The following is a 23,229-nucleotide window of genomic DNA, read 5'->3' as shown; positions in this document are numbered from 1 at the left end:
GTTTTATTTACTCCTGCTATTAATCCTTATCAAAATAAATAATTTCATCAATAAGTACAGTTTATGTAGATAATATTTGGTCTTTGAATGATAAAAATTGGACGTTTGGTTTTGAAGTTGTGGTGAAATTAAAATATTACGATTTCTGCTGCACGGCCCGTTGCGAAGTGAGCAAGACTTAGCCGCTTTGCGGGCGGTCCTTTAGTTAGTTCTAATAGAGATATATTTAGTATCGGCTGTGCATCCGTGCGAAGCCGGGGCGGGTCGCTAGTAGATACTTAATATTTATCGTTTTACGCCTCGAAATTTAGGGTCCGCTTAAGGCGACATGATGTACTTCGTATGCCAAGTTTGAATGGACATAGTTGTACTACTTAGTAAAGTGAATTTATCCTTAGTCACATACATACATACCTATACATATGGTCACGTCTATATCCCTTGCGGGGTAGACAAAGCCAACAGTCTAGAAAAGACTGAACGGCCACGTTCAGCTATTTGGCTTAATGATAGAATTGAGATTCAAATAGTACTTTATTTCTGAATATTCACACGGTCATGGAAAAATGACATTTATCACAGTTATGGTGCTGCGGGATAAAGCTAGTGCATTTAAAATAAAAACTTTCCGCTTCTAAATTTATGTCTGTTGTTAAGTTCTTCTTCTTAGTCGTGTCACTCTTGACAGAGTGGTCGTGGTCATCATGTAGTGTTGTAGGCGGGCGCCAATGTGCGCCTTACGATGTCCCGCCATTTCTCCCTGCTGGAAGTCATCCTGCTGCACTCGTTAAGTGAACCGCCAATCACAGACTTTATTTGGTCGGTCCATCGCATGGGTGACCTCCTGCGCGGTCGAGAGCCTTCCACTTTACCCTGGACAACAAGCCGTTCTATGGATCGGTTGCCTCTCCTTGTAACGTGTCCAAAAAATGACAAAATGCGAGATTGTACTAAGGGAAATAGTTGCTGCTTAATACCGAGCTCATGGAGTATCGAGACGTTAGTGCGGAACTCTGTCCAAGACACACCAAGCATTCTCCTCCAGCACCACATCTCTAGGGCGTGTTGTAGCGGGAGCGATGATTCGGCTCGACCGCCACCAAAGGGAAGATCTTCCGCCAGGCTAGGTGTTATGCCTGGGGAACCGCGGCTCCAACGATGTTGTGTCGGAGGTTGTATATATAGCTCCAATCCGTGTAATCTCTGAAATCGCGATTTGGGTTCTTCGCTGCTATTGGCTGAGCGCGTCGATTTCTTCGAGATGATTGACAGTTGTTGTGCGATTTGATGTTGTTGACGAGTGGCGTAGAGATGGCGCCACAGTACTCCCCCCCAAGACCGTAGGTCTGAAGTCTTGATCTTCTTGCTGTGCAATCTGTGCTTCAGTTGTAGCTTGCAAGTGCCAGTTATCTTCTAGTGAGTCGGAAGTTGCTCGAAGTCCTAGTGAGTTAGGAGTGAGCCGTTGCGTTGCTCGTAGTCTGCGGTGAGTCGAGACAGTAGAGAGCGAAGTCGACTTGTTGGCGCCGGGAGTTATCGTGCAGAGCTGCCACGCTGGAGAGAAGAGCGGCCGTCGAAGAGATCCAGGCGTGGGCTGCGGTCGATGCGTCGGTCGCTGAAGTCGATGAGAGTGAGTGCGGGTGGAGACAGGACCAGGAAGCTCGTTGCGTTGGCTGCGATGGACCTGCTCCGATACCCAGTTGCTGGCTTGCTGTGAGTCTGCTTGCAGAGTGAGGAGTGATGCTGAGGATTGGAGTTGATGATGATGGAGAAGGTTGCTTCCAATCACGTCGGGGTCACCAATGTAGCGGGAGCGATGATTCGGCTCGACCGCCACCAAAGGGAAGATCTTCCGCCAGGCTAGGTGTTATGCCTGGGGAACCGCGGCTCCAACGATGTTGTGTCGGAGGTTGTATATATAGCTCCAATCCGTGAAATCTCTGAAATCGCGATTTGGGTTCTTCGCTGCTATTGGCTGAGCGCGTCGATTTCTTCGAGATGATTGACAGTTGTTGTGCGATTTGATGTTGTTGACGAGTGGCGTAGAGATGGCGCCACAGCGTCTATCTTTTTTCTTTCCACTTCTCGCAATGTTGTTAAGTACTAATACGTTAATCTTTTCGTATTATGGTTAATTTTTCTTTTCTTTCTTTAATGGTAAATCTCCTAAAAATCCTTTGAATAATAGAAGAATAATGCCATGACGATGATGAGTGTAGGAAGAGCCACAGAGGACAAAACCGCGGGTATTTATGACATATATATATATATATATATATATGCAAGTTTACATAAACTATAACAATCTACTTTTTGTTATTTTTTACGAGTGTATGGTAAAGGGAATTCGTTGTTTCCTTTTATGGAATAGGACCATTCCATCTCTTTTTCATACATGTAGTAAAAGGTGACTAAGAGATTAGGTACATTCATCAAGCGCGAAACTGATTAAGAGAATATTTAGGTAACTTCTTTCTTCATTAACATTTTTATCACGGAAAGAAATATACCGGTATCTTTGTTGAAAAATCAAATAATTTAGAAATTTATAAATCACACAATTAGTTAGTGACAATTCGTCACAATCTGAGATTGCTCGGATAAAGTTATTAAATCCTTTGGTGGTAACTTAATTATCATTAATTAATAACTTATCAGATAACATATAATATTATACTCGGATTATTAAATCAGACAAAAACACTCAATTAGTAGATTGGTTCCAGTGGCCACGACGATGGTTTGTCAATTTCAATATTTATTTTTATTAAGATCCTAATCATTTTCCGTTCAATTATTTATTACAAAAAATGTAACAGCTTATAAGAATATTGCATGTTCTAAAGCCGAAACCGGTAGGTACCTACCTAAAAATAATTGATTTTAAATCTCTCGATAACATAAAGGTGAGGACACTTGGTTTGATCCTCTTGTTTGAACCTAAGGTTTAAATTCAGAATATTGTTTATCTTTTTAGCGGCCAGCCACGGTTATACTTTTGTGCGTAGCTTTAGCTGCGGCATCGGCGTATAAGAATCCATACTATGCTGCTGGCAGATCAGTGAACGTTCATCTGTTCGAGTGGAAATGGGATGACATTGCAGATGAGTGCGAACGCTTCCTAGGCCCTCGAGGCTTTGGTGGAATCCAGGTAAGTCTACTGTAATTAGACTTTGCACGCATCGTTATCTACAGAATAAGTAGTTTGGCAAGGGATTCATTTTAGCCCCTCAATTATTTATGTTTTACTTTTTCACACGCTTATTATAGTTATTTTATAACTTAACACAGCCTCTCTTGATAGTCAACTGTGTAAACAACATCACAATATTATACTGTAGGTATCTATTTAATTAGTCTACAATGCTTAATTTCTTTTATTGCTCTAGATAACGCAAAATCACAACATTTGTAAACTACGGAATTACTAATGGAAGGTATTACAACATAAAAAATCACATTGATACTTAAGTTAAAATAAACAAATATCTAATTGGACGTTTTTAAATGAAAATTTTGTCTTTTGGTTGGCGTTGAACAAGTAGATATATTATTATCAGCGAAAATATCTGCTTAGCGTGGAATTCACTAACGAGTATCACAATCTACTTAATGAGTACGTCTATAAATTAAGTCGATTTTCTTTCTGTACTCTTACATTGTCCAAGTTCCATTCTCATTCTTAGATTTCCCCGCCCAATGAGAACGTGGTGCTCTGGGCCTACAACAGACCATGGTGGGAGCGCTACCAGCCGATGTCTTACAAGTTGGTGACGAGGTCCGGCAATGAGCAGCAGTTTGCTAACATGTTGAGGAGGTGCAATGATGTTGGAGTCAGGTAAAATGGTCAAGAAATTTGATAAGTTCTAAAAGAATATAGAAGACCCAATCAGATTAAATACCGTACCTCAGTCATTCTTTGAAATGGTTTCTGTAGATGATCTTGAACTAATTTCGAGGCAAACTCAATCTGTCCCGTATATATTTTCTTAGAATCATAGACATAGACGTTGATCTTACACAGAAAATGGCTTGAAGTTGAGAAGATCTGTTTCTAATCTCTATAAGTATTTACAAAAAGTACCTCCAGTACTTCTAAAATTTAATTATTATTTAACTGGAGCCAGCTTGTTCAAAACTTTTTTCAACCGCATTTGGGGTTCATACAAAATAATCATGAATATCTATTATGTGAGTCTATCTGTTATATGAGTTAAGGGCCGATTCTGTAATCAGGCTGTTTGAAGCCATTCTCTTTCTAAGGCTCATCTTCTGAAGCATCTTTATAAATATTTTATTCTAAATTTCATTTTTATTGTTATTTTATATTAAGTATGATCCAAGAAAAATGTAAGAAACTTGATATACCTAATCATCATATCTATCTACCCAGGATCTATGTAGACGCCGTCATCAACCACATGACGGGAGAGCCTGCTGAGAACGTGGGCACGGCTGGAAGTACGGCTATCTTCAACCAGTGGAACTACCCAGGAGTCCCCTACACCCAGGAGCATTTTAACTGGCCGCCGTGCGGCATCGATGGCATGGACTATGTCAACAATGCCTGGCGGGTTGGTTGGCGCTAATATTTATTTAAAACCTTGCCTTTCATTGATTACATCTTTTCACATGCCATTATCCCTGTAAACATGTTTCGCTTTGTCCACACTAAGGTTCACATTCATTACTCTATTTATGCAAGCTGATGGGTACTTTGGCTTGACCTTTTGCCAAAAAATGCACGTGCATTTTATTTATAGTAATACATTATTTTTTAATTTCAGGTGCGCAATTGCGAACTTGTTGGCCTGAAAGATTTGAACCAATCCATCGAGTACGTTAGAAACAAAATCGTCGATTTCATGAACGAACTCATCGACTTGGGTGTGGCCGGATTCAGGTAGGTTTTCTACTATTACCTCTTATTTTTTTATACCTAGCTATCTTATGTATATTTTTTAATCGTTATTTTATTCAAAATTTAGGATTGACGCAGCCAAACACATGTGGCCCGAAGACCTTCGCATCATCTACGACCGTCTTCACAACTTGAACACAGCTCACGGTTTCCCAGCCAACGCTCGTCCTTACATCTACCAAGAAGTTATTGACTACGGAGGTGAAGCTGTCACTAGAGAAGAATACACTCCCATTGGAGCAGTCACTGAGTTCAAAGTTGGCATGGAACTTAGCAATGCTTTTAGAGGAAGAAACCAGTTGAGATGGCTATCGACTTGGGGTCCTCAATGGGGTTTATTACCGCATAGTGATGCTTTGACGTTCATAGATAATCACGATAATGAAAGAGGCCATGGCGGTGGTGGTGCTATGCTCACCTATAAAGAGCCAAGACCGTACAAAGGAGCAATTGCGTTTTTACTAGCTCACCCATATGGAGAGCCTCAGATCATGAGCAGCTTCGATTTCTGGGACTCTGAAGTTGGACCACCAATGAACAGTCAAGGGGATATTATTTCGCCTTCCATTAATTCGGTAAATAAAACATTTTTTATTTTTGGATATGTTCTTATGTAAGTAGTATTCGAATGCAAATGAGCTTACACTAACATCCAATACAAATTCGAATACGGTCCTAATGAACTAATTTCAGTAGACTTAATGTCATAAAAAACAAAAACTGATGCGAAGTACTTAATTTACGTACGTAAATCGCGTATCTTTATTGACTGAGTCTTCTACTATTTGATGTTCGTAACGGGCGATTGTTTTGACTCGACGATAAGAGATAAAACTATTAAAAATATTTTTTCAAATTTAAAGAAAACCATTTTTTTACGATAAGCGGACTCCAAGTCCTGTAGCGCAAATGGCTTAATTACTACTTTGTTTACTGCATCTCTGTTTCCAAAGAGAAACAAATTCCAATATGTTTCCCTCAAGGACGGCACCTGCGGCAACGGCTGGATCTGTCAGCACCGTTGGCGTCAGATCTACGCCATGGTGGCCTTCAGGAACGCCGCCGGAGACACCGGCATGAACGACTGGTGGGACAATGGAAGCAACCAGATTGCATTCTGCAGAGGGGGCAATGCTTTCATCGCTTTTAACAACGATTATTGGGACTTGAATCAGAATTTACAGGCGAGTTATAGTATTAACAAGTGGATCATTTTTCATACGATTTTTTTATCTTGGCCATAGCCAGATCAAGAAACGCAAAGATCGATATTTTTATTTTCTGCAAATAGGACTTGAACGTTGTTCAATGTGGTTATTTCATTCCCCCGGTGCTTTATAATAGGACGCTTGTTTTTCCGCCGTCGGTGCCGTGTGGTTCTCGGCATCAAAAGAAAAAAGTATAGGATCACTCCAGCTCTTCTATGGATGTCGTAATAGACGACTAAGGGATGGCTTATAAACTTGGGATTCTTATTTTAGGTGACGAATTAGCAACCTGTCACTATTTGACCTGTCTCTCTGTCACTATCTCAATTCTTACCTCAGTCTTTTGAAAACTGTTGGCTCTGTGTATCCAGCACGACGTGATTGTATATTATATATGCTTTTCCGCTGTGGGTGCGAAAAGAGATGACTAACATTATACTAGAGTCAAACATAATCGTCAGGTATGGAAGTTGCGTTCGTGAAATTACTTGATATACCCACTTCTAGATTGTAGACATAGGCGTGTCCACCTCGAGAAGCCAGAGAGAACGCCACCAAATAAACAACGAGGGGATGATGCTTCTAAAATTAACCCAATTTTCAATTCCCAGACCTGTCTGCCAGCCGGCAACTATTGCGATGTCATATCAGGCAACAAAGTGGGCAACTCCTGCCAGGGCAAGACTGTGACCGTGGGCAATGATGGGCGAGCTAATATTCACGTGGGGGCCCAGGATTATGACCTGATGCTGGCCATCCATATTGGGCCAGAGGTAAGATATTAAACACGTATACTACTTACACAAATTCACGCATCTAGGCAGAAGCTACAGTTTTTTTTTTGCTTTATCCACATTCATCAATCTTTTCAAACAAGTTCCTAAGTTTATGTCCCGTTTTTGGATATTCGTAATTTTACGTTCAGCCAGGATGTACACGATTTGATCACGGTACGTTTGTCAAGGCCTTCTTCTTGTAATGCCCATTTTGTACTCGCATACTTACACACTTGCTTTTAAATATTGGAAGTTTAAAGTTCCTACAATTTCCTACCAGATCAACATTCTCGGAAACAGCTAGTCAATTTGTAAATGAAACCCAAAATTATTATTACAATGCAGTAGAACGGGTAATTTTTGTGATGTTGCTTTTAAGCGCTTTCAACTTGATTGTCTTTACATTTTCATGTAGCGATGAACGACTACAGAGTTGATGGAATTTTGACCATATTTTAGGTCAGACGGGAATCGCTTCGTGTAAAAACTTGACTAACCAAACTAGGATCAAGGTCAAACGGCGCTCCCCGTGCTCTTCTCCAAAGAGCTGAGAAAATTAATATTTTATTTACACAGTTTACTCCATCCAATGCGAGATACAGTCAAGGTTGCTCATATTAAAGACTGATTATTTATAAGAAAGTATTTTTTTTGTTTCAGAGTCGACTATAACGAAATTACCTCTACCAGATCGAGAAAGATAGCATGAACAGGATTGTAATAAAAAAAATTACTCTGCATTGGTTCTTTTTAATACAAATCCTCCATTATTATTTACAAGGCCCTAGATCATGTTCTCATAAAAAAAATTCTCTTTGCTATAATAGTTACAGTGCTAAAAATAAATATTTAAGTATTTCTTCTTCAGAAAAGAAGATAACATTATGTGGAAAATATATACTATGATAAGAGAGTGAGATAAGATTATGATAATTATTAACGTTAAGACTATTATTAATTTTTCTTCACCTTTCATTCTATGTGGTACGAGTATTTTCCGCAATAAGCACTTCACATCTTTCTTTTCGCTCTTAAAGCTCGCTCGACAGAAGTCTACTAGCGATCTTATCTGAGCATTGGCCATAGTGGATCTACAGCCAGGCCTCGTCTATGGTCCAAAGTATTCCTGTCAACGACCCCGTAGTAACTGCCAGTCTTTACTGTCTTAATCCTTTACATGGAGTGGGCTGAGCCGATAGTCTCATGATGTTGACAGGAGGTTATCACCTAAAAGAAGAATTTCATGCATAAAGCCTTTCCTTCGACCATTGTAGTTGCAAAAAAGCATAACTATGATACCTAATATAGATATATAGGTACTCCCTTAAGATAATAAATATTTATATAAGAAATATAAATAAGACTATGAACGACTAAGAAATATAAACTAGAACTAGGTATCTATTTATTATTTATCTTTTTCGGCCACATCACAATTTCGCTAATTATTTTACCTTTACTATCAATAATTGAAATCCGATTCTTTCCGAAATAAGGTGTAATCAACTTTATCAGCCACGTACAAAGTACAGTGCTAATGATAATTATAAAAAAGTACATCATAATTCCATCATTATTTTTTGTATCCAAATTGTTCCCTAATAATAGTGATGTCATGCAAATAATCAATCAAAAATTACCACATGCATTAAATATGAAGACTGGCCTAATGTTTTACAAAAGAAACAAGTTAGGTCGAGACCGGATTTGGTTGACCATCGCCATGCCAAAAATACACGTGAGAGAACTGGGTGCAGCCAATAATACATCAGATATCCACTACCCACCTGACTGTAAGCCTTTGATTATAGTGATTAGTGCTGATCAAAAGCATATGATAAGAAATTATACCTGCTCTACAGTGAGGAAAAACATCGTGAGGAAACCTGCGTAATTTATTTAGCAGCTGGTTTATGGGTACACATCCATCGACTCGTTTCATGTAAAAATAAGGATTATCCACTATCGTGGTCATAGGGGTAACCCCGGCTCATCTCCAGAGAGGTGAGGACGCAACTAGGATGCAGATCTATACTAATATCATAAAGCTAAAGAGTTTGTTTGTTTGTTTGAACGTGCTAATCTCAGGAACTACTGGTTCGAATTGAAAAAATATTTTTGTATTGAATAGACCATTTATCGAGGAAGGCTTTAGGCTATATTATTACATCACGCTGTAACTTTTAGGAGCGAAGAAATAATGGAAAATGTGAAAAAAAACGGGGAAAATTAATCATCCTTGAGGGCTTCAATGATGCCCAAAATAACTATTCCACTCGGACGAAGTTGCGGGCACAGCTAGTATGCCAATGTATGGCGAGAAAATTTGAGTGTTACTGGCACATAACCCCACCATATCATCTTGTTTATACATAGATACATACAATGTAATTTTATGATGATTATGAGTCTAGACCTAAATTAGCATACCGATATAGCACGCAACAATGTTTCTACGAAATGTTTATTTTCATACACTTCTAATTAATTTTAGTAATTAATCACAAAACACAAGGGATTTTCGTGTCTGAAAGCCTTTTTGAACTCTTTTTAAACCGGTTATTAGAGACTGGCAAAATACTGCGATGAGTCTAACACCAATTTCGAGTCGAATGGACGCTTCCTCGAGCTATGCGTTCAAATTCCGCAACTTATGTGAAAACAAACAGAAAGTGATTTAATAAGTGTATTTTTATAAGTTCATTTTTAGTTTGAAATAACAGAGAATTTGTTTATTCCAATTATATAGCAAAACGCAGGATCATGGCAGAAGATTTTAGGTAAAGTGTTTTTGGAATAAATCATTTTTTTTTCTCACGCAGGACGTAGGTAGGTAGGCAGGTACCACGGGGTATATTGTCATATGGTTTTCATCCTAATTAGAAAATTGCAGGCATGATTACGCATTTGAGACTTTACTTTTTATAGTACTTGTATCTATACCGAGCTTTTAAGGCTCTTACTGCTGATAATGCAACACAAAATTCCCAAAAAAAATAGGCATTCAAAAACTTTTTTATGTTTAGTTAATTACTAGGTACCCAAGTATATTCGGTAACTAGGTAATTTAACTACTTTATCAAAAATTAAAAAGAATTATATCAAGTTTCGTAGGTTTCTCTCAACATTGAAATTCGATTCGATCTTTCATCAAATAAATATATAGATTTCTCCCTATATTCTCTTTTTTGTCTTCAGTCATGTATCCCCAAAAAGCTACCACCTGGGTGACTACAACAAGGGAGAGAAGAAGCTTCGTCTCCAGCAGTTGGAGCCTGAGAAGCAGAAGAAAGAACCCCGGCCATTCCGGGATAATTTCCGGGAATATATGTCCAGTACCACGTTACATGGCTTTCGGTATATCGCGGACGGGAGTATTACGTGGGTTGAGAGGTAATATAGATTTTTGTACGTCTTAACTAGACTGAATAAGGGTGAGTGGTACTGGTAATAGAAATTAATCTGTCCGTGGGGCATCAAAATCAGTTAATCGGAATAGAGATGTGTTTGTGTAGGTATGTAATGTAAAATTGCAACTCCATCGATCACCGTAAAATTGGATATAGGTCACATGTCGCACACCCCTGCGGTCACCGCTCACCGCGAAAGGTGGAATTTAAAAGCTAGAATGCCTAAACAATGTAAGGTAAAAAGCTCATAAAATCCCCAACACGTGTCAATATCGAAATTTTTCACATTTTTATCAATAAATGTATTCATTTGTTTAAAATACTTTATTACTTATATTTATTAGTACTTATTAATTATAGTTTTAAATCAAGTTATATGCTCTTTTCGGATCGGATAGGGATTTTATTACATTTTTTATTAAACTGCACTTAAAAATTTAATTCTTAACAGATAAATTCTACAAATGAACTTCACTCGTTTACGTTTATTATACCGCGCTCCTCTATCATTTCACTGTCACTTCATTACTCTCTCTGTATGTATGCACTAATCGGAAAATTGTGGACGGATTTTGTTCCTGTTGGGTTTTCTGAGGAAGTTTTATGTCCATAAATGCTACCGATGCGAAGCTAGGGTGGGTCGCTACCTGTCTGGATTTAAATGAAATTTATTACAGAGACGGACTAGGCAGGGATAGAAGTAAGTATATATAGATACTATTCCACGAGGAAGAAATCACAGGCCAAATATATGAATATGTTTTAGGACTTGGTGGTTCATCATGGTGACATGCAGCATAGTGGTGTGCTGTATTTTAATTCTTAAAGTGTGGAACAAGTGGGACGAATCTCCGGTCATCGTCAGTTTTGCCGATACTTCCAACTCCGTGTGGCATGTGAGTACATACTTGTACTTACTAGCTTTATAACGTGGGTTTAAATTTCCTTTGAATTAAGTACGGTACCTATAAATGTAACACGGCCCGTTTACTAAATGACAAGCAATTTTGATTAGGCATCTGTTGGACCAAAATTATAAACTACAGTAAATACAAATTATAAAAAAGTGAACAATAGGTTATTTTTACAGTATGTCTCGCAATTCTCTCTCTCTCAGTATCTATATCTCCTTTTATGCTGGTCTGTTCGGGTAAATATGTCTGCAACTTTAGTCGTTTCTCTGAAGTTTCTCTCCTAGTCGTTGTTCACTTCTTATTCTGTCCTGTATTTTTATTCCTGTCGTACTCCTTTTGCATAGGTCTCCGGCAGAGTATTAATTTCTCGCTGTGGAGTTTGGTGAGAGAGTATCTATCCAAAAGCTTTTACAAACACGTCTGTCCGGAGCAGATTCAACTTTAACACCGATCAACAAATCATTGCATGACAAATAATGCAATTGAACTCGGATAATTGCTGATTGAAAAAATGCTAGTTCTACAATATGTGTCTTTCAATATTGAACTACAGAATTTGGGTTCATTTATTTGAAATAACACTTCTGATCATTATTTCAGATTCCGTTCCCGGCAGTAACGATCTGCACGGAAACCAAACCTAGGATGAGGGTGTTCAATTTTACAAAAGCCAATGAAGATCGCTGGAAAAAACCACCTACCATCAGTCCTGAAGAGTAAATACATTTCCAACCTTTCATAAGTCTCCACACACAAAATTGGATGCATTTTGTATTATTTAAGTTTGTGTGGAACCTTCTATTAAGATAGTCCTATATGGTATAGTCTAAACATGTATGGAACCGTAATATCTTTATCGCGGCAATTTACCGCGTGTAACTCTGCTATGCATTTAGCTTTTTCATGAGATTTTCAAAATTTCATAACTTATATATCATTGTTTACTTTCTGATTGCAAATTTTATTCATTGTCTATATTGCAAACGACATAGGTATATCTCGATCTGTTCTAGCCTCAAGACTTTTCAAGATATGCTCCTACTCTGCAACTACGCCTCAGATCCTGACAAAGGACCACAATTTGCTGACAAAAGTTCTATAGAAACTATTTTACGTGTAAGTGCCTAATTAAAGAATAGTTTTACGTGGAAAATTTTAATCTAAAATATAATAATCATCCGAGAGCATCAACACCTTTAACAAATATTTTAGGCAGCGCAGATGAACCTTACTTAGCTAATAATGTCAAGGTCACCGACTGGTTCATGCCGACCTACCTTTTTATGAATGTTGCTCCGAAACCAGTTACTTCACATTGCTATTTTACTGAAATATATATTGAAAAAAGAAATATTAAAAGCAGCATTTGTTTTAGGGCCTACAAAATCCAAAACATAATCATGAAATTGCTCCAGAGTGCAGAGTCTACCACCTAATAAGATTAACTAATTTATTGTAACACAACGCGACTGTCTGCTAACCCCCGCTTGCTAAGCTAGACTAGAACCAAGCCTGGGATTGATTTATTGTTATAATCATTATCATTATATCAAACCCGATGTTGTTTATTAGGCTTTGTTCAGCTTATATTTTTTTGTTTTATAGTTGTGGAGGGTTTCTATTCTACTATGTCAGAAACCGCACGGCTATCCCACTGTACAAAATGAATGTTAATAATTTATTGGTTATGTTGTCAGTCAAAAACAGCGAAAAGTCTTAAGTCGCGCAAGCGCAGCTTTCACGGATTGGAGCATATATACAACCTCCGAAATAACATCGTCGGAGCCGCGGTTCCCCAGGCAAAATACCTAGCCTGGCGGAAGATCTTCTCTTTGGTGTGGGTCGAGCCGAATCATCACTCCCGCTACTAGTTAAAGCAGTCATTCCTTTCCGATCGGAAATTAGATTATTAGATAATACCTACTAACTTTCTGTCTACTATACAAAATAGATGTTGGTTAATGTCTTGGTACAGGAGAAAGTTTGTTTGTTTGTAAACTCTTTATTGCACATAAAAATAAATAAAAGAAATTACAAAAAGTCATCCTTACTCCTTAGTGGTAGAAACCTAGATAAATAAAGTCTACACAACTTATAACCGTGAACCATTCATATGTTTTAGTTAGCACCGACAATGGATGATGTATTTTTGGACTGTCTGTGGGACGATCTGACGTGCAAAGAGATGTTCTACCACACATTGACCAAAGATGGCTTTTGTTTCACCTTCAACATGCTCTCAGCTGAAGAAATGTTTAGGACAGAGAAGTGAGTGGAACTTTAATAGTTTTTTTTGGGCTAGGTATATATACATACAACACTTAATATGGTCTGAAGTTAAAAGCTGACAAAATGTGTTAAAAGCTAAAGATTGCAATTTTGGGTGAGCTCGATAATTTGAGATACAGTTTAAAAATCTTTCAAGCTATGTTTCCTATGCATAGGTAACAAAGGCGTATTATTGTATTTGGCAACGTTATCCTAAAAAGTCCAATGTTATAATTTCTTTAGTACTTCTTATATTCATATACTTTAATTTCAGTCTTCATAAAGATTACTACCACGTTGCTGGTCATAATAAGAGTGCCTGGACTTTAGGGAAAGGATACCCAAAAGGAGAAACTATAAAAACATATCCGAGACGCGGGCCTGTAAGTTGTCTTTTTTATCACAATTATTCTTTACTAGCTTTCCCCCGCGACTCCGTCCGCGCGGATGTCGGTCTTCGCGTAGATGGTTTATTTCTCCATTTTATTTTCAGTCCGGTCAATTAAGACCAAAAAATAGGAATGAAGCTACATTAATTCCCATCAAGCTGAAAATGAGTATAATTGTTTAAAACACAATCAAAAGCATTATTTCAAAATTCCCCATGATTCCGGTTTAAGGAAAAAAATTACCCAAGGTCAAAGGTAAGAAAATGGGATTTTCACGATTTTCTTCAAAACGGTAAGTTTTATAGGAAAATTACCTCAGACATAGATTGTAGATCATAAAGATATCTATAAAAAGGAATCAATATTTTTTTTTCAATAAAGCTACCGTTTCTGAGATATTACGATGCAAAAAGTTGCAAGCGTCATATTATGCATAAGCACGTCTCGTATATACTCTATGTAGCAGTAATAAAAGTAAAAATATTGTTCTGTCGGTAATTTTAACTTGAATTCAAAATATAAAATATACATAAGTATAATGAAACCCAGTCCCTTCATTTATACTGTAGTGAAACCTTGAGACAACATCTGTCTCTCTGTTTAATTGTGTTATACGTATACCTGCTTTATCTCAGAATGCTCAACACATGAAAAACCGTTAGTCTTTAATAATAGTAGTCCTTGCGGGGATACCGTTGACGGCTATGGACACCACGGCCTCTCATGCCCTAGGAGTGCCGGCCGTTTAGGGCGCCATGCCGCCCGAAATAATATAATTCTCCGTGCTCTTGCCACCATCCATGTTTTAGCCGTTCTAGAACCAAACGGTCTGGCTCGGGATGATGCCAAGAGACCGGATGGTATGACTTTGGTACCCTGGAGATTGGGGCGGCCTTTGGTGTGGGATGCTACTTGTGTCGACACACTTGCGCCGTCTCATCTTCAGGTTACTAAATCTAAGGCCGTTCTGCTTCAAATGAGGCAAAAAACCTCAAAAGGCGCAAATATGTAGTTATCGGGATCAAAGTTTACATCAGATGGCAAGTGTGTGATAGTGATATTGAAAGGAGAGTGAACGCGGGAAACATGGTGAATGGAGCTTTGCATGCCTTTATGAGCAGTCTTTGTGTGCACAGGGGTGTGTTGGTCCCGACATTAATGTATGGGAGTGAAAGTTGGGTATGGCAAAAGAAGCACGAAAGCAGAATAAATGCAGTGGAAATGAGAGCGTTAAGGAGTATGTTGGGTGTGAAATTGAGTGACCGGATAAGGAACAGCGTGATAAGGGAATGTTGTCATGTGAAAGAAGATGTAGTTACAGGAATAGAGAAGGGTATGTTGAGATGGTTCGGTCATGTGGAGAGGATGAATGAAAACAGGTTGACTAAGCAGATATACATGGAGAGTGTGGAGGGAAAGGTCGGGGTGGGAAGACCTAGACGAACATATCTTGATCAAATTAAGGACGTCCTGGTAAAGGGTCAGGTCAAAAGTACCCGAAACCGCCGAGCTTGCATGAAGAGAGTTATGAATGTAGATGAAGCAAAGGAAGTATGCAGGGATCGTGGCAAGTGGAAAGAGGTAGTCTCTGCCTACCCCTCCGGGAAAGAGGCGTGATTTTATGTATGTATGTTTGTATGTAGTTATCGGTAATATCTATACTTTTGAACCTTTTGGGGTAGAAACTCTGGGACCGGGGGGCCTATCTGCCCATCAGCTTTTCCGACAATTGTCGAAAAAGCTAATTGAGGTATCTCTTGACCGGAGGGCTGGAAATTATCTGGCTCAGAGAATCAGCTTTGCCATTCGAATTGGCAATGTTGCCAGCCTTCTGGGCACATTCCCGCATGTTGATGCTATGCAAGGACTGTACAATTTATAAATTAAATTTTAGTTTGTAGTCAGTCAGGCAAGGAAACGAATGTGTGGAGCCATCTCTACGCCACTCGTCAACAACATCAAATCGCACAACAACTGTCAATCAGAAGAATCAGAAGGTTGCGTGTTCACATCACGTCGGGGTCACCAATGTAGCGGGAGCGATGATTCGGCTCGACCGCCACCAAAGGGAAGATCTTCCGCCAGGCTAGGTGTTATGCCTGGGGAACCGCGGCTCCAACGATGTTGTGTCGGAGGTTGTATATATAGCTCCAATCCGTGAAATCTCTGAAATCGCGATTTAGGTTCTTCGCTGCTATTGGCCGAGCGCGTCGATTTCTTCGAGATGATTGACAGTTGTTGTGCGATTTGATGTTGTTGACGAGTGGCGTAGAGATGGCGCCACAGTACTCCCCCCCAAGACCGGAGGTCTGAAGTCTTGATCTTGCTGTGCAATCTGTGCTTCGGTAGCTTGCAAGTGCCAGTTGTCTTCCAGTGAGTCGGAAGTTGCTCGAAGTCCTAGTGAGTCAGGAGTGAGCCGTTGCGTTGCTCGTAGTCTGCGGTGAGTCGAGACAGTAGAGAGCGAAGTCGACTTGTTGGCGCCGGGAGAAATCGTGCAGAGCTGCCACGCTGGAGAGAAGAGCGGCAGTCGAAGAGATCCAGGCGTGGGCTGCGGTAGATGCGTCGGTCGCTGAAGTCGATGAGAGTGAGTGCGGGTGGAGACAGGACCAGGAAGCTCGTTGCGTCGGCTGCGATGGACCTGCTGCGATACCCAGTTGCTGGCTTGCTGTGAGACTGCTTGCAGAGTGAGGAGTGATGCTGAGGATTGGAGTTGATGATGATGGAGAAGATTGCTTCCAATCACGTCGGGGTCACCAATGTAGCGGGAGCGATGATTCGGCTCGACCGCCACCAAAGGGAAGATCTTCCGCCAGGCTAGGTGTTATGCCTGGGGAACCGCGGCTCCAACGATGTTGTGTCGGAGGTTGTATATATAGCTCCAATCCGTGAAATCTCTGAAATCGCGATTTAGGTTCTTCGCTGCTATTGGCCGAGCGCGTCGATTTCTTCGAGATGATTGACAGTTGTTGTGCGATTTGATGTTGTTGACGAGTGGCGTAGAGATGGCGCCACAAATGCATATTATGACGCTTGCAACTTTTTGCATCGTTATATCACAGAAACGGTAGCTTTGTTGAAAAAAATTATTGATACCTTTTTTATAGATAACTTTATGATCTACAATTTATGTCTGAGGTAATTTTCCGATTTGAAAAACTTACCGTTTTAAAGAAAATTGCGATACACCCATTTTTTACCTTTGACCGTGAGTAAATTTTTTTCCTTAAACCGGAATCATGGGGAATTTTGAAATAATGCTTTTGATTGTGTTTTAAATAATTATACTCATTTTCAGCTTGATGGAAATTAATGTAGCTATGTAGTATTTTTGCAGCAAACGGTTCAAGCCAAAGCCGACTTTAGGCGCTACATGTTACGGCGCTAAATCCACTGCGGGTAACGCAACGTGTGTTCGCGGTTCTACAGAACAACGTCTATGGATAAACTGAAAAATTAAGATTTTTTTTTCTTCGTATTTTTTCGGGATAAAAAGTATCCTATTTTACGCCCAGGATAATAAGGTATAATTATACCAAGTTTCATCAAAATCGAACCGTTAGTTTTCACGTGATGCCTGAACATACAGACAGACAGACAAAAATTTTTTTAATCACATTTTTGTGTTTGGTATCGATCCAGTAACACCCCCTGCTATTTATTTTTTCAATATTTTCAATGTACAGAATTGACCTTTCTACAGATTTATTATATGTAATAGATGATGATCTAAGTCTATGTCATATGTAAGTATCTAAGTGTATTCACTCGGAGGAAGGGATATGTTCGCATCATACTTAGAGATTTCGGGGGAAACTTGTTTACATCTTTAATTTAAAAACTTGCTACCGCAAGATTCGACATTAATCATGACAGTAAAATAACGTATGATTTTCGAAGGTTAAAAAAAAAGAAAACGAAGATGTATACATATACTCACATACATACTTCGTTCCAGAGTTACGGCGGTGTGGAGTTCGAGGTCATTCTACTCACTGACATCAGAGATCAGGACTTATATTGTCGAGGACCCGTTCAAGGATTTAAGGTCAGTAAATCGACATAATTTACCTGTTGTTAGTCCCGGATACTACCTATACTATCCTTCGCTGGAGCAAAGCCAGATAAGTCAGTTTTTTATCTCTCTCTGGTCTCCGCAACCTTTCCAAGGGGACCTAATCGAATCTGGATTACCATCCAGTTGCCTATAATGTGACAGTTGCCTGGGATGTTTTCCCTTGACTTATGAGCAATTGAAGTAAGTAAATCTACATGCTATTTAACAATATGATAGGTTCTAGTACGCAACGCATGAGGATTTGAATTTATATTCCTTTTCACAGATCTGGCTCCACAGCCCAGCAGAGCTACCGAACATGGGGCAGAACTTCTTCCGTCTCCCAATCAAGTACCAGTCGGCTGCGGCTGTCACTCCGAGAGTTACGGACACCTCGGACGGACTGCGGCCTTATCCGCCACATAAGTGAGTAATTTGTTAAATAGTCTTCCTTATTCATCTTATTATGTACCTACTTATTTATAATGCACATTGCATTCTCCGCTCTTGGCTGAGATATTAAGCCAAAACCTATAAAATAAAATAAGAAAAACAAAACAATTATATGTGTCGTAGATAGGCATCAGCGTAATCATGGTTGATTTTAAGAGATAGAGCATAATGCTTGAAAATTTTATGTAGGTAACTATATATAGATACTATTATATATATATAGATATATTTTATTTCAATTGTTTTTTTACTTATAAATAAAATATATATAATTCTGCGGTATGGCATTTTGTTTTGTGTACTTCTTAATTTATGTAAGTAGATAAGTTACAAAAAAATCCAAATACTTTACAAAAAAAATATACCTAAGCAAAAATCTTAATTGCTATTTCATAAAGAGAACAAAAACGCAATAAAAATGACGTACCCAATTCTTATGTTATAGTGAGCATAAATTGATCGTTATTAAACTTTGTCTGTAAATAATCATCTTTTGTTTTTCCCTTTTATCAAATGTCAGATTGGCCTTCTCTGGCCGGATTTAACTATTAGGTTTTTATACCTATGTAGTTAATATCTTTTTGTCTGATTATAAAATTATAGGTATAATATATACATATGTACATTATTTGTGCCGTGTGGTTTCCGGCACAAATATAAAAAAGAATAGGACCGTTCAATCTCTTTCCCATGGATGTCGTAAAAGGCGACTAAGGGATAGGCTTATAAACTTAGGATTCTTCTTTTAGGCGATAGGCTAACAACCTGTCACTATTTTAATCTCAATTCCATCGTTAAGCCAAACAGTTGGACTTGGCTAATCAGTTTTTTCAAGACTTTCGGCTCTATCGATATAGACGTGATAATATGTTTGTATGTATATATTAGTTTAATTGTGATAAAATAAGTCTTTTTGTACGTAGAAGAAATATTAAGACATACAAAACGTGTCGGATAACTCAACGCATAACTGAAACCTCTCTAAACAGATTACAAACAGAAACTCACAAATTGGTTATAAGTATTGACTAATAAGTAAAAGCATTATACATTAGTTTTTTCCTTATTTTGTATTTCCGTTCCAGACGTAACTGCTTCTTCCCCGAGGAACGTTACTTGCGTTTCTTCCGCATCTACACGCAGAGGAACTGTGAACTGGAGTGCTCTTCAAACCACACAGCATATCGATGTGGATGCGTACCTTTATACATGCCTCGTAAGTATTCGATCGACTAAAGATTGAAACCACCTCTCCTTTGCTTGTTTCTTACGAAAAGAGTCAGAAGAGACAGGCTTTCAAGGAAATATACATTAATTAACTTTCACGTGAAATGTACCTTAAGTCCTTCTCCGTAATTCACACTTTATAAATGCAAAATTTCATGGAGATCGGTTCTGTGGTCTTAACGTAAAAAATGAGCTAATAAACACACTTTCGCATTTATAATGTAAGTATGGATTGATGCTTCAAATTGCTTAGAAATGTTATTCGGTTACACGAATTCAGCTCGAAAAAATAGACCGATGATTAAACTTATAAGTAAGGTACTACTTTAGTTGAATTAGCAGTCTTTTATATTTTCAGATGGCCCAGAGATGAAAATCTGTGGAGCTGGAAGTAGAAGTTGTGTTACCTCAGCTCTAGGTAAGCAAATGTAACATTCTGTGTTGAACAGAATTTATGAGGTGATAGCGTAAGCGATTAATCTAAGGCGGTACTCGTAAGCGGTAGATAACTGTAGTAGTTTAGAAAACTTAAAAAGAATGATAATATTATTGAATATTTTTAATAGGGTTAGAAGAATCTTCTGAGTCCTTTTTATTTCTTCAATGTTTAAAATTTTTGTAACATCCTATTTAGGTAATAAGGCATTTCTAATAAAATTTTAATAAAATCCCTGTATCTTATTACTATTAGGATCATAAATACAATACCTGTTCAAAAGATCTTTATTTAACCCCCAGAGGAGCTCTCCTTATCGAAGTCGTCCCTGGACCCCAAATCGAGCCACTTGACCATGAACTGCGACTGCCTCCAGGCTTGCACCGAGCTGAAGTATGACGCGGAGGTCTCCCAAGCTGTGTACGACCTCACCGTTTACCGCAGGCATTCTAACCCTGATATAGCTCAGGAGTGGTGAGTTCTTGTTTCATTTTGCTTTTTATTCAAATTCAAAATTTTTATTCATTGTTATGGGATATTGCAATATCACTTAATAGGTAATTGTCATATCTTTTGGTTTCACAACATTCATAACACAACACGTCAAATAAATTACTTACTTAATAAATTAGTTATAACTAAATTTTAAGTAATTTATTTGACGTTGACCGCTTTGGAAGCGGCACTGCAGAAGAAGCGGTAACAAACTGCACTGCAGAATTTTCTTCGATATACTTATAATAGAATAGAAATGTGGACGCGAGAATACATTGCTATGATTAATTGATTTATACTAAATTTAAGTAATATAAAAGAGGGTACCTACGTGGTACCATCGTGACCACGACCAAGAGCGAAACAACAAAGAAGACAATAACAGAATAGTAATCTCTGTATTTTGTGGTAAAATTAGCGAAGAAAAATTTTTGCGTTCAATATATTAGATGCCAAAAAAGTTGAGTTAAAGTTATATAACGTTATTTGTTACTTTTTAGAATAAGTAAATATTGGTCAAGTATGAACTAGGTACATTACTATCTACTTATTACATGCAAGGATATTTAAAAGAAATTCTTTCTTGATATTATTAACGCTATTCACATCTTTAAAGAAATGATGTAACACTTTAAATTACTTTTTGTGCATCTAAAGGGATTCGGAGAGGTCAGTCATACAATTTTTGTAACAAATGTTGCACTTCTGCCTGAAAAACTAAATAAGTTCGTAGTCTATTTTTATAGATAGACATTAAGAAGATTAGATAAGTTTTCGTATTTTTTTATTTCCAATACAAATTATTTTCTTTTATTTCATTTCTTCTTCCTTCATTCTATGTTGTTGTGCTTGAAGTATGTGAAGACTATAGGAGTAAATTTTGTAGACAGTAAAAATTTTTGAAGTTACTCATTAAGTTCCAAAAATCATTGTCAAATTAAAAATCTTTTCAGTTGTATGTTAATAATTATCGATTATAATAGTTCGAATAAGTATTTCATGAACTTAGTTAATAATTCTTGAATTTTTGTTGAATCAGTTAATAATTCTAGGTAGGTACATAGCGTCAAAATTTAGGTATACCGTATATATTCGCTTAAATAATGTCGCCTTTGACCGTCGTCGGCGCCTTTGAAAGGAGACATCATTTAAGCAAATAGACTAAAGGTATGTAATATAGGGTATGAAAAAAAAAACCGCTTTAGTTGTTACCTGCGTGACATCGAACGACTACCAAACAAAATCCCAAATCTCCACAGGCGTCTACCATCTGGTCTGGTGGTGTATTTCGCTGAAGAACTGTTCACTTCCCTCCGTCGCTCAGAGCTGTACGGTGGAGTGGACTTCATCGCCAACTGCGGTGGTATCATGGGCCTCTTCATGGGATTCTCTTTTCTCAGCCTAATCGAAATCGTCTATTACTTTACTATGAGGTAAGTTATCACGAGCAGTGTTTACACAGATTCAGTTAGCCTCGAAGTAATTGCTAGACTTGTGTTGCGAGATAATAACTCAACAATACTATATTTTATAATAAATACTTACTTATATAATATACATCCACGACCCAGGAAAATCAGAGAAAGGCACCCTCCGTTTAGATCCACTGTGCTCCCAATAACATCCACTAGAAAAGATGGAGCGGTCCTATTCATCTCTACCAAAAAAGAAAACTCCACTGCAAAATTTTCCTGTTTGGTAGAATATGTTAGCCTCTAGGGCTTCCTTTAAAATTTATTTAACCGCCTTCAAAGGTAAAAGGTGTTTCTTAAATTGACCCGTATGTATGTGTGTATGTATGAGTGTATGTTTATTTGTATGTACCTATGTTTGTCCGCGATTATCTAGATAGATTTTAGAAATTTAATTGACTTCAAAAAAGGAGGATATCCATTAAATGCGGTTCTCTTTTTAGAAAAGTTATTACTCTTTCAGATTATGGTGTCAGATCCGTAAGTCATCAAGAGTTGTAGCAGAGTAAGGTAATAAGTGGAGTAAAAAGGAGCATGATACTCGTTTTAAGTGCCATTAACTAAATCTCATTAAATGTAAAAAAGTAACATAACATTAAAATAAAAGTTTTGTTTAACAGTCAATTTGTTTTTTTTGTTTCCGTGCCATGATCCAACCAATCTTTTTGTAGTTTTATGAAAAATCATGAGGAAAGCAACAAAGGTAACCTGCCTGTTGTTTTTGTTCAGTAGTCAATATGTACACACAAGATGTCATGTCTCCATTGCGGTGTAGACAGAGCCACAGGTCACAAAATTCGAAAGCCACGTTTAGCAAAATACCAAAATTGCCATTCAGAGATGTTACACACACACATCGCCTAAAAGACGAATCCCAAATGTTACCTAAGCCTAACTTTTGGGTCTGGCAAACTATATTTTCTTCGCTACTAGATTGAAAAGTCAATGCACACATCGCGTATAGCAGATTGGCTAGGTGAGTTTTCCTTAAAGAGCTCAAATGTATGTTTTTTTAAACTAGGTCAGTGCTATTGCGATTATAGGTACCGTTTGTAAGATATTATGAGTGGATTCTAACTAAGCTGCCTATTATCGTCAACATTGTCAATGTCACTTTTGTTAACTGAATATAAGTAGGAAGGTATTATTACTAAACGTACAGTTAAACGTGACCATATTAGGCTCTTTCGTCTTTTCAAGAGTGTCTGC

At 38.0% G+C, this 23,229-nt stretch overlaps 2 protein-coding genes across 2 annotated transcripts; both read left to right on the top strand.

Annotated features, from left to right (window-relative positions):
- Window positions 1-2,574: 2,574 nt before the first annotated feature.
- Window positions 2,575-7,639, top strand: LOC106132702 (alpha-amylase 2). The gene is made up of 9 exons (XM_013332205.2): window positions 2,575-2,737; window positions 2,975-3,148; window positions 3,684-3,835; window positions 4,391-4,571; window positions 4,785-4,900; window positions 4,986-5,493; window positions 5,902-6,102; window positions 6,738-6,899; window positions 7,563-7,639. The coding sequence occupies exons 1-9, from the start codon at window positions 2,735-2,737 to the stop codon at window positions 7,572-7,574; spliced, it is 1,509 nt and encodes a 502-aa protein (XP_013187659.2). The 5' UTR covers window positions 2,575-2,734; the 3' UTR covers window positions 7,575-7,639.
- Window positions 7,640-9,445: 1,806 nt separating this feature from the next.
- Window positions 9,446-22,591, top strand: LOC106132703 (pickpocket protein 28). The gene is made up of 14 exons (XM_013332206.2): window positions 9,446-9,682; window positions 10,101-10,295; window positions 11,079-11,208; window positions 11,827-11,942; window positions 12,240-12,342; window positions 13,349-13,494; window positions 13,769-13,877; window positions 17,839-17,928; window positions 18,224-18,363; window positions 19,476-19,606; window positions 19,976-20,035; window positions 20,356-20,527; window positions 21,808-21,981; window positions 22,484-22,591. Exons 1-14 carry the CDS (start codon window positions 9,666-9,668, stop codon window positions 22,527-22,529), a joined length of 1,629 nt encoding a protein of 542 aa, XP_013187660.2. The 5' UTR covers window positions 9,446-9,665; the 3' UTR covers window positions 22,530-22,591.
- The last annotated feature ends 638 nt before the right edge of the window (window positions 22,592-23,229 follow it).

Source organism: Amyelois transitella, chromosome 19 (genome assembly GCF_032362555.1).
Source record: "Amyelois transitella isolate CPQ chromosome 19, ilAmyTran1.1, whole genome shotgun sequence".
Classification (NCBI taxonomy): domain Eukaryota; kingdom Metazoa; phylum Arthropoda; class Insecta; order Lepidoptera; family Pyralidae; genus Amyelois; species Amyelois transitella.
The sequence above is the reverse complement of the archived record's forward strand: the minus strand, read 5'-3'. Positions and strand labels throughout refer to the sequence as shown.